Here is a 15,200-nt window from a genome sequence, read left to right as displayed (position 1 = left end):
TTTCCTGTTATCATAGGCCATGTTTGGGAGTGCTTAAGTTAAAAATAAGTGCTTAAAAACCAGTGCTTATTCAAATAAGCACTTATTTTATATTGGGGGTTTGGTAGTCTTTTTCTCTAATAAACACTTAAATAAGCATCTGTAACTATTTTGTCCTTCATTTTCTTTCAAACTTTCAAAATATACCCTTTGAAAGCACATTTAAGAAAGTATTTTTATGAAAGCATTTTTACAAAAGCACTTTTATAAAAGCATTTTTTTGAAAATATTTTTACGAAAGCACTTTTAAGAAAGTACTTTTATGAAATCATTTTTACAGAAGTGCTTTCATAAAAGTACTTTTGTAAAAGTACTTTTATAAAATTCAACTAGGGAGAATTTTTTAAGTGGTATCTTAAAATTCAACTAGGGATAATTTTGGAAGAAAAAAATTGAATAAGTGCTTATTGTATAAACACTTAAAAAAAACTGAAAATTTGGGCTTAAAAAATAAGTTCTTATTTTTAAAATAAACACTTATTTTGGGCTTATTTCCCAAATATCAATAATTGCTTAATGGTCCAAGTAATCACTTATTTTAAATAAGCACTCACAAACATGGCCTTAGTAGATCATGTCGTTTGCCTTATTTGATGGTTCAGTTATGTTTTGGAAGGTAATGAAATTGTGTCTGACGGTAATGAAAACCTGGTGCTACAGGTAGGATGATTATGACAGAGAGAAGGGAAACTGGGCCAATCAGGCCCTGCCATATCCGGGAAGCATATAGAAGACTGAAGCTGGAGGGCAAGGTACCAAAGAGATCAGTACCAAGGCTTTTCCGATAGATGATGGACCCACCCCACTCCCTTTCTTCTCTCACTCAGGTTTCAACTGTTGATTTATTATATTTCACATGTTTTGATTTTTCATGCATTATACATACATACATATTATTTGGCTATTGGCGCAATTGTAAAATCTCAGGCTGGCAAGCGTGGGAATGCAGAGTTTGAGTCTGAGAATGGCCTTGTGCGAAAAAACGCCATAGGTTTGGACTGTATCCAGTTGCAAGATCTCAGAAAGCTGGGACGAAATTGTGTAATTACCTTTATACTCATAGGTCTGTTCTGATGTGTTTTCTGTTTATCATTCTTTCCATTTTCTGGTCTGATTCATGCTTTACTTTCCAAATTACAACCTATGGGTGATACCGGGCCCCCTTTATTATTTCCAAAAATGCAAAAGAAGCTTAATTGGATTATGAAATGCATCTCATCTTCATCTTTTAGAATCTCATTAAATGGCATTATAGGGGTACCAAACATGGTGATCCATTAATAAGAGAAATTTGTCATAAAGCAGAAAATAAGGCCATGTTGGTTTATTGCTCTAGGCCTTATTCTTTTAATTCTTGCTTATTCTGAGCAAGAATGAATTACATTAGAGTGTTTGGTTACAAAATTCTTGTCATGGGCCACATTCTTTTTAGAATGAAAAATCAGCCCATAGCACAAAAATTGAGGTAGTCTTCAACATGAAAAATAATCATGCCCTATCTTGTCATTTTCATTTTTTGAGGAAACTCTGCCTACAAACTCTTTGCATTGTTCATAGATGTTTACTAGTGGACTACCGTGGTTTATGAAAGAAATTTTACAAAATTACTTTTATGAAAGCATTTTTGTAAACACACTTTATGAAAGTACTTTTATAAAAGCGCTTTTATGAAAATACTTTTATAAAAGAGCTTTTATGGAAATACTTTTATAAAAGTAATTTTACAAAAGCACTTTTTAAAAAGTACTTTTACAAAAGCACTTTATGAAAGTATTTTTACAAAAACACTTTTATATAGGACACTTGCCAATCTAAAAAGAATTCATTTTTAGGAAAAAATTGTTTTGGTTCATAGCAATATTTTCTCATTCTACCTATTTTTACCCATTCTTGTCCATTTTAGAATTTCATCTTGGGTAAGTACGAGGAAGAATGAGAATTGAACCAAACATGGCATAAAATTCTATAATTGGTATGCCTAGCTCAAAAGGTGGGCAAAGAGCTACCCTTCTGGTTGTAATTAATTGCTGAAAATTTTAGAAAATTTCATTTGTGACAAAGAGCTACCTTATGCCTCTAGATTGCAACACCTTGGCTGCATTCCATCAGTTTTGAATTTTATGAGAACATTTTGCGTTTTCCTTGCATCTCCAAAACCGAAGTGTGGAACTTTTATAATGCTCTACCCTTTTTAACTTGCTTTTTTTTTTCCTTTAGGCTATATTTGGTTTGAAGGAAAAAGTAGGGAAACCTATACAAGGTTTGTAAAGGTTTTTCTATCTTTCCCTTCCTTTCCCTACTTTTTCCTTCAAACCAAACACCACATTAACAAATGGAAAGAAAAATAAAATTAGATATAAAAATTGATTGTCTCAATAATAAAGGAGTGGGCAAAATGGTTCCAACATAGTGCAAATTGATGGAATGCTAATGGTGGGAGTTTGGAATCTCAAAGTACAGGGTAACTCCCTACAAGATGCCGACTAGGTGCCTTGCCTAAACACCTTGTAACTAAGCACCCATCTAGGTGACTAGGTGCCTGTGGTCAGCAGATCCGGACTCAAGGTGAAGAGAATAAGAAAAAAATGAGTAGAAATGTAAAGAGCTTTTTTTGTCTCTCTCTCTCTCATTAAATAAAACAATAGCTCTACCCTTCTTTTTCTATGTCATTTATTCTTTCTTAAATTTTATCATATAAATTATTATGTTCTTTAGGCTCAGTTTGGACTTTGGAAGGAGTACAAATATGTAGAGTGCAAAACTATGTATTTTGTATGTATTTGTACTCCTTCCAAACTGAGCCTTAGTTGCTAATTTGATATAAAATTGTTCAATTAAATATTTATTATGTTAGTATAAGTATCATTTTTTAATCATCCTAAATATATTGATTTGTCATGTTTTGAGAGGAAATTTAATGTTAATAAAAAAATTGCTAATTTTCTAATTAATTTGCATGCTGATTTGTAGGTAAAACTAAATGATTGGCTAGACGCTTAGGTGCCCCCTCTATCACATATGAAAGTTCAGTGTCACTGCCCCCAAAGTACAGAGGTCTCAGAGGTTAATTGTTAATCTCATGGAAATTCCTAAGTTATCAGAAATAGAAAAGTATTTGGGGCTACCTATCGTCCAAGGTTTCCAAAATTTAAAGGATAAAAAGGTGCTTAACAATGTATATGTGTTTGGTTATGTGGGACTTTATAGATAGGGTGTTTTTGGATAAATGTTTAATTGAAAAACGTTATTTTAAATGTTTATTGTTTTTGTTTGGTTGGGTGTTTCAAGTAACACTCCATAAAGTCATGGTTTTTAAAAACGAACTGGTGGCTGAACTGGTCAGGGGTTCGGTTACCGGTTCGAACGGTCCGACCATTTGACCTGAACGGTCGGCCCGCTCTAACAAAAAAATTAAAAAAATAAAAAAAAATAAAAAATTGGAAAACGGTCAAAACTGTTCAAACGGTTAACCAGTCGGTTCAGTGGTTTGCTGACCAAAATCAACGATTTTGGGGAAAAAAGCGATTTTGGAGGAAAACGGAACCGATCAGGTGACTTGTTCCCGGTTTTTTTGGTCTGACCGTCCGTTCCGGTCTGGTTTTGAAAACAGTGCTTAAAGCTATTTTCATCTCAGCTTACAATTCTCTAGGTCTGGTGGAGCCAAGAAGTTTCTTTGGGGGGGGGCACCAATATACTTTGCTCCGCTCGTGCTCCAGGTAAGCATTTCATTTCAATAAACATATGGGACGTTGGGAGAAACCAGAATTTGAAATTTTTAATAAACATAACATATGGGGCGTTGGGAGAAACCAGAATTTGAAGTTTTCAATAAATGGGGCCTTGGGAGAAACCAGAATTTGATGTTTTGCCCAATGCCTCATGGACACAGGTCCTATCATTTCTGCTTTTTAATGTAAATATTGAAACTAAATATTGGTTTCATGCATAATAAGCCCCAATGCCTAAGTGGCATTGATGTGGCGGCTTATTTCAAATAAACGCCCAACAAACCAAATATAGTCAATACTATCACTAATTTGAAATAGAAATTACAGGATCCATGCCTTTGGGTTCTACCCTTTTGCCATTCCGCAAGGATAAGCCATTGGTCGTGAATAACCCAAGGTTCATTGTTTCTAACATTATCTAGGTCTTATTGCTACCTAAATCTAAAACTAAAATAGCCCCTACTCAAAGATTGGACCATCAAGTTTTATTCAGACCCCAACTCGCATACATCCTATTTGTAACATCCTGTAGGGGGATAGAGACCCTTGGAAAAAGACGACCTATTAGAAATAGACATCAAATACTCCTTGTTTCCTCATCTACGGCATCAGCAAAGTCAAATATATCCACCGCTTGATCCTCATTATTCTGCATTATCTGACTATGCAAGTCATGTTGATTCCTGACAGAGCCCTCAGTCTAGAGGAAGTTGGAAAGGAAAGAAAGAAGCTTCACAAGGGAGAAGAACCCTTGTAAAGAGGGAGTTCAACAGAGAGAAGCAGAGAAAAGTAGGGCCCGAACTAGACCTGTTTATATGTTGGGCTCAGGCTTGGCTTTTGTCAAAATTCTAATGGGTCTAGCCCAAAGTCTGAACCTGAGATTGTAAAGTAGGGCCCGAAGCCTGGCCCGTGAATAGGTCTACAGACAACTGAGAAACCCACAATTAACGTAGCTGATCACTGTGGATTTGAAGGTCTAACTTGGCTAACAATTATAGTGCGTGTTTTGTTCCATAGGCGTTTTCGTGATAGGTGTTTATCAAAATGCCACTATGTCGTTGCCAAATCAGCATTTTTCCCGTTATGTTCATCCTTACGCATCGATATTCATAAAAGTAGGTTTTGATTTATGTGTGCACCAACCGTTGGGGGAAGCTTCATTTTAACGCTTTTCCCAACGGTTGAGCATTTATTCATTGTTCCGCTGATAGAAGTCTAGTTGTCAATAAACAGTTTATCAAATACTTTTATCGGTTTTAAAGACAAGTCAAATACAAGCATTTATTTAATAAACGAAAACTATTACCAAACACATATTATGTGGACTTGAAGGAAAATTCCTTCAATCATGTGGACTTGAAGGTATTATATTTCACAACTCTTTTTGCTACAACACAAAGAACACCTAACGTGCCAAACAACCATGTGGACTTGAAGGAAAATTCCTTCAATCCAAATGTATCGGATCCCAAGGATTCTGATCTGAGGGAATTTTCCTTCAAGTCCACATGGTTGTTTGGCACGTTAGGTGTTCTCTGTGTTGTAGCAAAAAGAGTTGTGAAGTATAATACCTTGACTAGTTGACTAGGGCATGCAGAGCCGCTCTCATTAAAGTTGTGAAATGGAGGGATTTAAAGAGAAATATAACATCTTCGATATGGCAGGCAGAGGCAGAGCCCCTCAAAGTTGTTTTATGTTTCATCCCTATTTACCACATGACGTGCTAATCTGCTCTCCTTTATTAATCTTAATTCTTAAAGAGATAGATAAAATTGAAATTTCTTTTAAGCTATGTTTGGTTTGAAGGAAAAGATAGGGAAAGGAAGGGAAAGACAGGAAAACCAATACAAGATTTGTAAAGGTTTCCTTGCCTTTCTCCTCCTTTCCCTACACATTCCTTCAAACCAAACATAGCCTTAGGGTTTAGAAATGCTGAAAATATCAATAGTGCTAGCATGGCTAAGTTGGGTTGGAAGATTCTTATAGACCAAAGTAATATTTGGACCCATGTAATTTGGGGCTAAGTATATTAATGATGCTAGTTTCTATGATATTAAGCATAAAGAGCAGGGGTGCTCCTGCTAGAAGGGAATCCTTGATACTCGCAGCCTTATGTAAAAAGAAATTTAATGGTGATTGGTTAATGGGGATCAATCAGAATAACTTGGGGTCCGTTTGGTCCTTAGTTGAAATCAGAAATGAATTTCATTTAAATTGGAACCAGAATGGTCCATTCCTCTCACCTGGGGGGGGATGACCATTCCCTCAAATGGGGGAATGCCATTTTCTAATAGGATTTCGACTCCATCTAACCAAACAGTTGGAATTGGAATAGATCATTCCAATTCTGATTCTAGATCCTTATTCTTGTTGTGAATCAAACAGACCCTTAAATCCCCATTCACGACTGCATACTTTCTCTCAGCCAAAGATGAAAGTCTCAGGAACGTAACATAGGACTTAACAAAAGAGAATTCAAGCTAGTGATGGAATGCATCACAATAGAATAAGCAAATGCTGCCATGGCATTTAAACACGAGAGAAGATATATTATAAGTGAAAAGAATTCACAGTTTCCCCGGTTTGTTAGTTTAAGAAGAAAGAAATACAGATGATTGTAAAGGATTGGGTGGCTACCCATTTCTCTGGATGTGTATATATCCCCCATATACTTCATACTAGCAGAGAAGAGAATACATTAATATTATAGATAGTTCTGAGTTAATAACGGGTGTTCATATTCTCTATTTATTAATAACTACTTTATTAAAGTGGTCAACAGATAGAGGAAAGTCACGTCAGCCAACTTTATATAAAGTGAGGAAGAGAGCAGCTCATATCTGCATTAGAACCTCAGAATCCATTACACAGATACCATGGCTCACCTTCATTCTCCTCGAGATCTGCATTGCATTTCTCAGACACCTCATTGGTTTATCAGTAGGCTACGAGCAATATAATCCACTCTTTTCCTCTCTCTCCCTCTCTGTGTCTGTTCAAAAAGATTAAAAAAACTAGAAATAGTGTCTGACTTTTCCGGCATCATAGATTTATCCATCTTTTAAAACCGCTTGATCAGAGCTAACGATCCATTTTATCTCTGAGGTTGATGTTAGATTGAATCTGGCCCCATGGCTACGTATAAATCATTCCTTTCTTTCATTTTTAAATGTCCAATTGGACTTATAATGTTCAACTTTTGTAAGGAGGGGGTGGGGGAATATCCCTCCCTTAACCCTAGAGCCAAACGCGGAGGACATAATCATCAAAGCCTCCATAAACCTAAAAGTCAAATGGGCCCATTCATGATATGGCCCATGAAATAAAGAATCCAAGTTTGTGGTGTGGTTGGCACAGTGTTTTAATAGTCAGCCTGGACGGCTGGATCAGATGGTCGGACCGTGACAACCGGGAACCGGTGGTCTTTATAGCCACGTTCCGGTTAAATGACGATTTTGACAGGTTGGATGGGCAAACCGCCCAATTAATCGGTAAAACCGGGACCCAAAGATCATTTCGGTTTTCACTCCGATCGGTCTCTTTAAACACTGGAACTAGGCCATGTGTTGAAGAGCAACTAACTACAAATGCAGAGTCAATGGAGGCTGAAAGGGATGATGAATCATCATATAAGCCCTCATCATCAACATGTTTGGAGGATGGAGACATAGAGGCCTACATGGGCTCAGAAAAACAACTGTTTCATGAAGATCAATGAGTGATCTCGCTTTTTATTTTCAATTAAAGATATTCCTGTTTGGGCCCATAACTGGTTTGGAGCTTCTTCACTTCTTCCCCATTTTCCATTTCTTCATCTTTCCCAAAGACACTCACTCTCAGTAAGGACCCATCTCCTAGGCTCTTTTTCTTTTTCTTTTTAATATAAAAAAAAAAAATCAAAAGAAGTCTTACTCATTTTGGCCAAATAAACCTAAGCTTTATACACCTCTCTTTTCTATGCATGCATGAGAGAGAAGACAGTTAGAGAGAGAAAGAAAGTAAAGCTTATATAAAGTGAAGGATGCCAACATGCTTTCAAATCAACCGTGTTGCTTTTCTCTCTTCTTTTTTTTTCCTCTTGGTGTAGTAGTCTAAAGTGAGAGGTGCCTCGAATACTACTACTTATTTCTAAGCAAATAACAAAGAGAGAGCTGGTCCCCAAGAAGAGAGGGAACGTATATCTTCATCTTAGAAAGCAGAGAAATTCCATGCATAGATACCAACAACGATGTTTAAATAAATTCTACTTCAAACAAGTTGATTCATTATTCCTTATTAAATAAAATCTTCTTTTCTTTGCGTGTTGTCTTGGGCTTGATTTTCTTAAGCCCACCATTACCATTCATATATGGACCACTTTCCTCTTCTGGTATTCCCTTTTTTTTCTCTCTTTATTGGGTTGCAGTCCCTCCAATTTTCTTTTATTTTTCTCATCCTTCTATTCTTCAAACCTAGACCTTCAGGCTGTGTTTGATTTGACAAAAAATAATAGAGAATAGAGAATAGAGACTAAGTTGAGGAAAAGTTGTATAGGAATTTTACAAATTTTGTAAAGATCTTTCACTCAAAACTTGATTTCTATTTTCCCCTTATTTTCTACCATACCAGACAATAGCCTTAGGCTTTAGATTCAATGTTGCATCACTTTGATGTGCCACTAGAAAATAGAAGCGAGACATACCTAACTAGCCGGCCGATAGCTGGGGCACCACTAGCCACTACCACCACCATTAATGGTTAGAAATGCAAGGAGGAAAAGGTGTATATATGTAGGGTTTAGGTGTGTCAAAGTCTTCCCTCAGAGAAGACATGAAAATCAATCAGGAAAATATGATACTAGCAAAAACAAAGAAAAAAAAAAACAATTTTATGGAATTTACATACAGATTATCTGGGGACCTGGGGCACCACACTACATTAATGGTCAGAAATGCTGGTTGAACCGGTGAATTGGGAATCCAGTCGCACATTGGGAACATCTCCCATACTTGTATGTATGTTGTCATTCATAAATATGGATGTCTCCAATGCATGGCTTAATGTGTTATGAGGTTATTAAGGCAGTGGGAGGAGCAAATCCAAATTCTTGAACTGGTGACTTGGTGAGCTTTCTGGGTCCTGAATATTTCAAGGTTTTTATGGGTTGGTTTCAATATCAAGACAGATATATCCTTTCCACCTTCATTTGAGGGTGTGACATGAATATTTTCATTGACAGTAAAAACTCATGTATCCAACTACGCAACCATGAATTGATAAACCGCTTACAATTTTGTTTATCTTGGAGTAGTTTCAAATTGAACCCTCCACGGGAACATACTACATAAAAAAAGCAATAGAACGCCTCATGAAATGTAGCGTCTCATTGGCATCGATGTTGTTGCTCCAGAAAATGGTGGTATATCAGTACCATGTCAGAAAAACGGTATTCTAGGAAACATCTATTTGTTTGGAACCATTTTTCTATAAAAAAAATGGTGCTCTAAATCATGCCTTGGAAATCGAGAAGGTGTGGTTTGAAACAACATCGAATTTGGTGTTTTCTCAAATTGCAGTTCATTGCTGCCAATGAAGACGTGATGTGCCAATGACATGGACTTCCTATAATGGGTAACGGTGCTGAAAACAGACATGGAGCAGTGGTACTAAACAGAAAGTATTGTTGTTGCTCCAGGAAACATCTTACTTGACAGCAACGTTTCCAAACAGAAAAAAAAAGACACCATTTTCTCAAAAACCGATACTTTCAACCCACACATCAGCAACATCATCACCTTCTATATTTGGTACCATTGCTGTTTTTACTATTTCTACTGAAACACCAAATTTCACATTTCAGCTATTAATGCCAATGCTCAAATTTGCTATTTCTACTCAATACCCCTTTAGGGTGGCTGTGGTAAGGCTATCGTCGAGTGAGCTTTCAACTACAACATTGCATTGAATTGATAGAAAGCCGAAGTCTCTCTCTCTCTCTATAAAACAATAAAACAATAAAAATAACGGTATTCTAAATTTTCTTCGATCAGACAGTCCCCCTGCTGTTGCTGGGATCGAGCACAACTTTATATAAACCGAGCCCTTTAACTTTTCTAAACAAAGTAAAGATGAACGCTAAATATACCAAAAGAAAAGCAAAGCAATTCAAACCCACAACTCTGTCTTAACAGCATCCAAGGCTTCTTCTATCTCTCTTCTCTCTTCTCTCTTCTCTCTTTCTCTCTCCCCCCCCCCCCTCTCTCTCTGTAACTCACTAAGGAAAGAAACCTTCCAAGTTTGAAATGCCCACTGCTTTTCTTCAATCCTGATAGAAAAAAAAAAAGGAATGGGTTCTGTAGAAGGAATCCACCTCCATTCCACAAAGCTTTCAATGGCTGTTTCTGCTATGAGACGTGTCTTCCTTTCTTTTTTACTTCTGTTTCTCGTTTCTTCTTCTCCTTCTTATTCAATTTCTTTACACAATTCATCATCTCTTCAGATGCAAGCTTCAATCTTTCTTTCCCTTAAACAGGCTTTCTACGTTCCCACCACTTGTCTTGATACTTGGAATGAATCCAACTTTATGTCCCTCTGTTCATGGACTGGCATCCAATGTGATGACATGGGAAGTTCAGTAGTATCGCTTGATATATCCAATTTTAACATCTCCGGGGTTATATCCCCTGCAATCGGCGAACTCCAAAGTCTTCTGAACCTTTCCATCGCTGGAAATAGTTTCTCCGGCCTATTTCCGCCTGAACTCCATAAGCTAACCAGTCTTCGATTTCTCAACATATCCAACAACCAGTTCAATGGGAGCTTGAGCTGGAATTTCTCAAGTTTAAGGGAGCTGGAAGTGTTGGACGTTTACAACAATAACTTCTTCGGGTCTCTTCCTCTTGGGGTGACGGAGCTTCCGAAACTGAAGCATTTGGATCTTGGTGGGAATTATATCTCAGGGAAGATACCACCCAGTTATGGAGCCATGGAGGAGCTGAACTATCTCTCCCTTGCTGGAAACGATTTGGGAGGTCTTATACCGGGTGAGCTTGGCAATCTTACTAACCTGAAGCAGCTGTATTTGGGTTACTTCAACGAATTCGATGGTGGTATCCCGCCGGAGTTCGGCAAGCTGGTCAATCTGGTTCATCTCGACCTTTCAAGTTGCGGATTGGAAGGCCCAATTCCGCCAGAATTGGGTAATCTAAACAAGTTGGACACTCTGTTCTTACAGACCAATCAGCTAAGCGGTTCTATTCCACACCAGTTTGGCAACTTGAGTAGCCTGAAATCTCTTGATCTTTCAAACAATGGTCTCACGGGAGAGATTCCGGTTGAGTTCTCAGAGCTCCGGGAGCTTTCCCTCTTGCATTTATTTATCAACAAGCTGCACGGGGAGATTCCACGTTTCATTGCAGAGCTACCAAAATTAGAAGTGTTGAAGCTTTGGCAGAATAACTTCACAGGGACCATTCCCCCAAAGCTTGGACAGAATGGTAAACTGACAGAACTCGATCTCTCTACTAATAAGCTTACTGGTTTGGTCCCTAGATCTCTCTGCCTGGGAAGGAAGCTCAGAATCTTGATTTTGCTCAACAATTTTCTGTTTGGGCCACTTCCCGATGATCTTGGAGACTGTGTGACACTGTTGAGAGTTCGGCTTGGGCAGAACTACTTGAGTGGTTCGATTCCTTATGGGTTTCTTTACTTGCCGGAGCTGTCACTAATGGAACTCCAGAACAATTACCTTACTGGGTGGTTTGCGGAAGATCCAAACAAGGTACCTTCGAAACTAGGCCAGTTGAATCTCTCAAACAATCGCCTATCTGGGTCTATTCCATCTTCTATCGGAAATTTCTCAAGCTTGCAGGCGCTTTTACTCGGTGGAAACCAATTCACAGGGGAGATTCCATCTGAACTGGGCCGATTAAAAAATTTGCTCAAGTTAGACATGAGCAGAAACAACCTGACTGGTAGAATCCCTCCAGATATAGGTAATTGCCTGCTACTGACTTATTTAGACTTGAGCCAGAACCAACTCTCTGGTCCTATCCCAGTTCAAATCTCTCAAATTCACATACTGAATTACCTTAACATTTCCTGGAACCACTTAAACCAAAGCCTTCCAAAGGAAATTGGAGCCATTAAGAGCCTAACCTCAGCAGATTTCTCACACAATGATTTCTCTGGTCGGATACCTGAGAGCGGCCAATTTGCATATTTTAACTCCACTTCATTTGTGGGTAATCCTCGACTCTGTGGTTCCTATTTGAACCCATGCAACTATTCAGCTACGGCACCCTTGCAGTTTGATGATGGACAAAGTGCTAGGCCTCCAGTCACCAGCAGATTTAAGCTCCTCTTTGCATTGTGCCTCTTGGTTTGTTCAGTGGTTTTTGTAATTCTGGCAGTCATCAAGACACGTTCTGTAAGGAGGAGGAGTTCAAAGACATGGAGGCTGACAGCATTCCAGAAGCTAGAATTTGGCAGTGAAGATATTCTGGAGTGCTTGAAGGAAAACAACATCATAGGAAGAGGTGGAGCTGGGATTGTTTATAAGGGAACAATGCCAAATGGAGAAGAAGTTGCAGTTAAGAGACTTCTGGGAATAAGCAAAGGTTCTTCCCATGATAATGGATTCTCTGCTGAGATACAGACACTGGGCAGGATCCGGCATCGGAATATCGTGCGGTTGTTAGCGTTTTGTTCGAATAAGGAAACCAATTTGCTTGTTTATGAATACATGCCCAATGGGAGCCTGGGTGAAGTTCTCCATGGGAAGAGAGGGGGATATCTGGAATGGGATACTAGGCTCAAAATAGCCATTGAAGCTGCCAAAGGCCTGTGTTACTTGCATCACGATTGTTCTCCACTAATTGTCCATAGGGATGTGAAGTCAAATAACATCTTGCTGGACTCTGACTTTGAAGCCCATGTAGCAGATTTTGGCTTGGCCAAGTTCTTACAAGATACTGGGACTTCAGAGTGCATGTCTGCCATTGCTGGTTCCTATGGTTACATTGCTCCAGGTATGTTTCTAATTCTCTACTCATGAAGCAAATGCATTTCAGATCTAATTGAAGAATGTTAGGGAAATGTTAAACCTAAGATGTAGCTAAGCTTGTGCCAGTTAACTCAGTGACCCGACCCTGATGACATTCATGCACTTGGAACATTATCTGAGCAGAAAAATAATTAAGTTTGCTATAAAGTAAAGTAAATGTAGAGGGCATGAAATTGATGCAATAGCCCCAGGTCTGTCTTCCATAGGACAGTGGGATCTGAGCCTTCTTTGGCCAGGAGGGACCCTGATATCATTCATCTAAGTCACAGCAAGCCATGCAATGTCTTGGTTTCCGGGCTCTTATGTACTAGAAGGATTATGTGGTGGTGTTGTCATCATTGGCCTATAATTTGATGCAGACCATATATATACTCCGTTCCGTTCAATTGAGGCAATGGCTGTAAGCCACTGTTTGTTGATGCTCTTGCAGTTTTTGGTCAGTTGAAACTAGGCACTGTCAATTTATGGTTCACTGAGTCAGGGGTTGGATGATCCTGGACTTTGTTCATCTGCTTTTGGATAACAAAAAAGCTAAGAAATCCAGAAACAAGAGATTCCTTTTGCTGAACAATTACCAGAGTGGTAAATAATGGTCATGTGGAGTCCAATAAGAGAGAGCAAGAGCACCAACACAAAGGAGAATCCTTTTACTTTTCTCCCTCCCCCAGACTCCACCACAATAAAGGGTTGTGCTTTTGTTTGCCTTGGAATCCATGAACCATGCACATTCAGACCAATCGCAAACACCTTTTTGACTAAAACCCACAATTTTATCAGTTATCCCAGTGGAAAAGAAAAAGGAGGAAAAAAAAAAAGAGTCCAAGATACACTAAAACATGATCCTGATCGGGATCCAAGCTTTATTTTTCCTGAACCCTAGAAAGAAAATACATATTTACTATTAGAGTACACAGTACGTACACAAAGCACAAGTTCCTTTTCTTTTTATTCTCAGGTTTGTTACTTTCCTAGGCAGATCAATTTTACTCTTCTCTGTGATTGAAATTGAAATTTAATGGTGGGTATGGATGAAAAGACCTACTTGACCCTTCTGAACTTCACTTGAAGGGTTAAGTTCAGAGAGATCTACACTTGAGAGCCAGTAGGAGACATACAAGTTAAAGATTATGCTATTGTGTTTTAAGATTAAAAGACGCACCCCTGCATTGCCTAATTTTGTTTGCTTCTGCTGTGTGACAGAGTATGCGTACACATTGAGAGTGGACGAGAAGAGTGACGTTTACAGCTTTGGAGTGGTACTGTTGGAACTGATAACAGGTCGAAGGCCTGTTGGTGATTTTGGAGAGGAGGGATTAGACATTGTTCAATGGACTAAGATGAACACCAACTGGAACAAAGAAGGGGTGATGAAAATCCTGGATGAACGTTTAACCAATGTTCCATTGGATGAGGCGATGCAGGTGTTCTTCGTGGGTATGCTCTGTGTCCAAGAGCACAGTGTGGAGAGACCCACCATGAGGGAAGTTGTTCAGATGCTGGTACAAGCTAAGCAACCAAGCACATTCCCTTCACGATGAACTTTCCTCATATTTGTTTCTGTGTATACAAGTTTTGTCAGTGTTTTCCTCTATCTTGAGCTCAACGATCTAATATATATATAAATATAACCAAAGCTGCAGTCGGTTGGAATTGATTGGATCATAATATCACCACCCAATTCACCCGGTTTGTTCTTTCATTTCAATTACACAGTGCATTTATTTGTCTTCATTGTGAGAAACTGTGAAAGTGAAACCATTCTTTTAAGTCCGAGCTTTGAAATTTGCTCCACAACACAAGAAGAGAGATGTGAGATGTTACTTTTCACAGTACGTACTTGATTTTTGTTGTTGGTTTTTGGCGTGTGAGAGTGTGAGAGTGAGTGGAGAGGAAGAGTCCGAGTAATGCGACTAATGAGCGTTCAGACTTCGGAGTTATTTTGTACGCTGAGCTGATGAGTGATAATGATAAATCACAAGCTACCACCATATACCAACCCTGGAACTCTGGAAGCCAAACGTGGCCTGCTTCCCAAACTGGCTCCAATGGCTGAATAGCCTGAATTTGATCACTTTGTTTTATTATTATTATTTTCTTTTTCTTCTTACATGTATTCTGTAATCTTTTGTACCGTCCGGTGTTCAGAAAGAGGTTATGGTTAGACCAATCAGTTCATGGATGAGCCGTCCGGTTCAAATGAACTTAGCACCATTTCAGAACGGGGCTTGATCCTGGTTTATCCGGTTCTGACATCTAATTTTAATAAAAAAGTTATGTAACAATATAACCTTATGATTTAAAATTGTTATAATAATTTTATTAATGTAATTGATAAAATAAAACTTTAAAATTATAAAATAGTTAATAAATTATTGAGAAAATATATTTCA

General features: G+C 38.3%; 2 protein-coding genes across 7 annotated transcripts in view; both read left to right on the top strand.

Annotated features, from left to right (window-relative positions):
• Positions 1-1,140, top strand: part of TAF11 (TBP-associated factor 11) — a 43,446-nt gene extending 42,306 nt beyond the window's left edge. For 4 of the 6 annotated variants that reach the window (XM_019198186.2, XM_088891752.1, XM_088891756.1 and 1 more), the window contains exon 6: positions 700-1,140. In XM_019198186.2, the coding sequence (XP_019053731.1) occupies positions 700-827 (128 nt within the window). In that variant the 3' untranslated portion in view covers positions 828-1,140. The remainder of the gene's footprint in view (positions 1-699) is intronic. The other 2 variants (XM_010262546.2, XM_088891757.1) reach the window with 2 other exon arrangements.
• An 8,725-nt stretch (positions 1,141-9,865) lies between these two features.
• On the top strand, positions 9,866-14,506 carry BAM3 (Leucine-rich receptor-like protein kinase family protein). Its single transcript, XM_010262545.3, has 2 exons — positions 9,866-12,775; positions 14,011-14,506. Exons 1-2 carry the CDS (start codon positions 10,093-10,095, stop codon positions 14,346-14,348), a joined length of 3,021 nt encoding a protein of 1,006 aa, XP_010260847.1. The 5' UTR covers positions 9,866-10,092; the 3' UTR covers positions 14,349-14,506.
• Positions 14,507-15,200: the final 694 nt, after the last annotated feature.

The sequence above is a fragment of the Nelumbo nucifera genome, chromosome 7, assembly GCF_055504915.1.
Source record: "Nelumbo nucifera cultivar China Antique chromosome 7, China Antique-T2T, whole genome shotgun sequence".
Taxonomy (NCBI): Eukaryota; Viridiplantae; Streptophyta; class Magnoliopsida; order Proteales; family Nelumbonaceae; genus Nelumbo; species Nelumbo nucifera.
This window is presented reverse-complemented; position numbering and strand designations above follow the sequence as displayed.

Excerpts from the sequence above, each read along its gene's own strand:
- BAM3 (XM_010262545.3), top strand. The coding sequence starts at position 10,093 with ATGGGTTCTGTAGAAGGAATCCACCTCCATTCCACAAAGCTTTCAATG. Across the intron at positions 12,776-14,010 it reads CTATGGTTACATTGCTCCAG|AGTATGCGTACACATTGAGA; the intron begins GTATGTTTCTAA and ends GCTGTGTGACAG.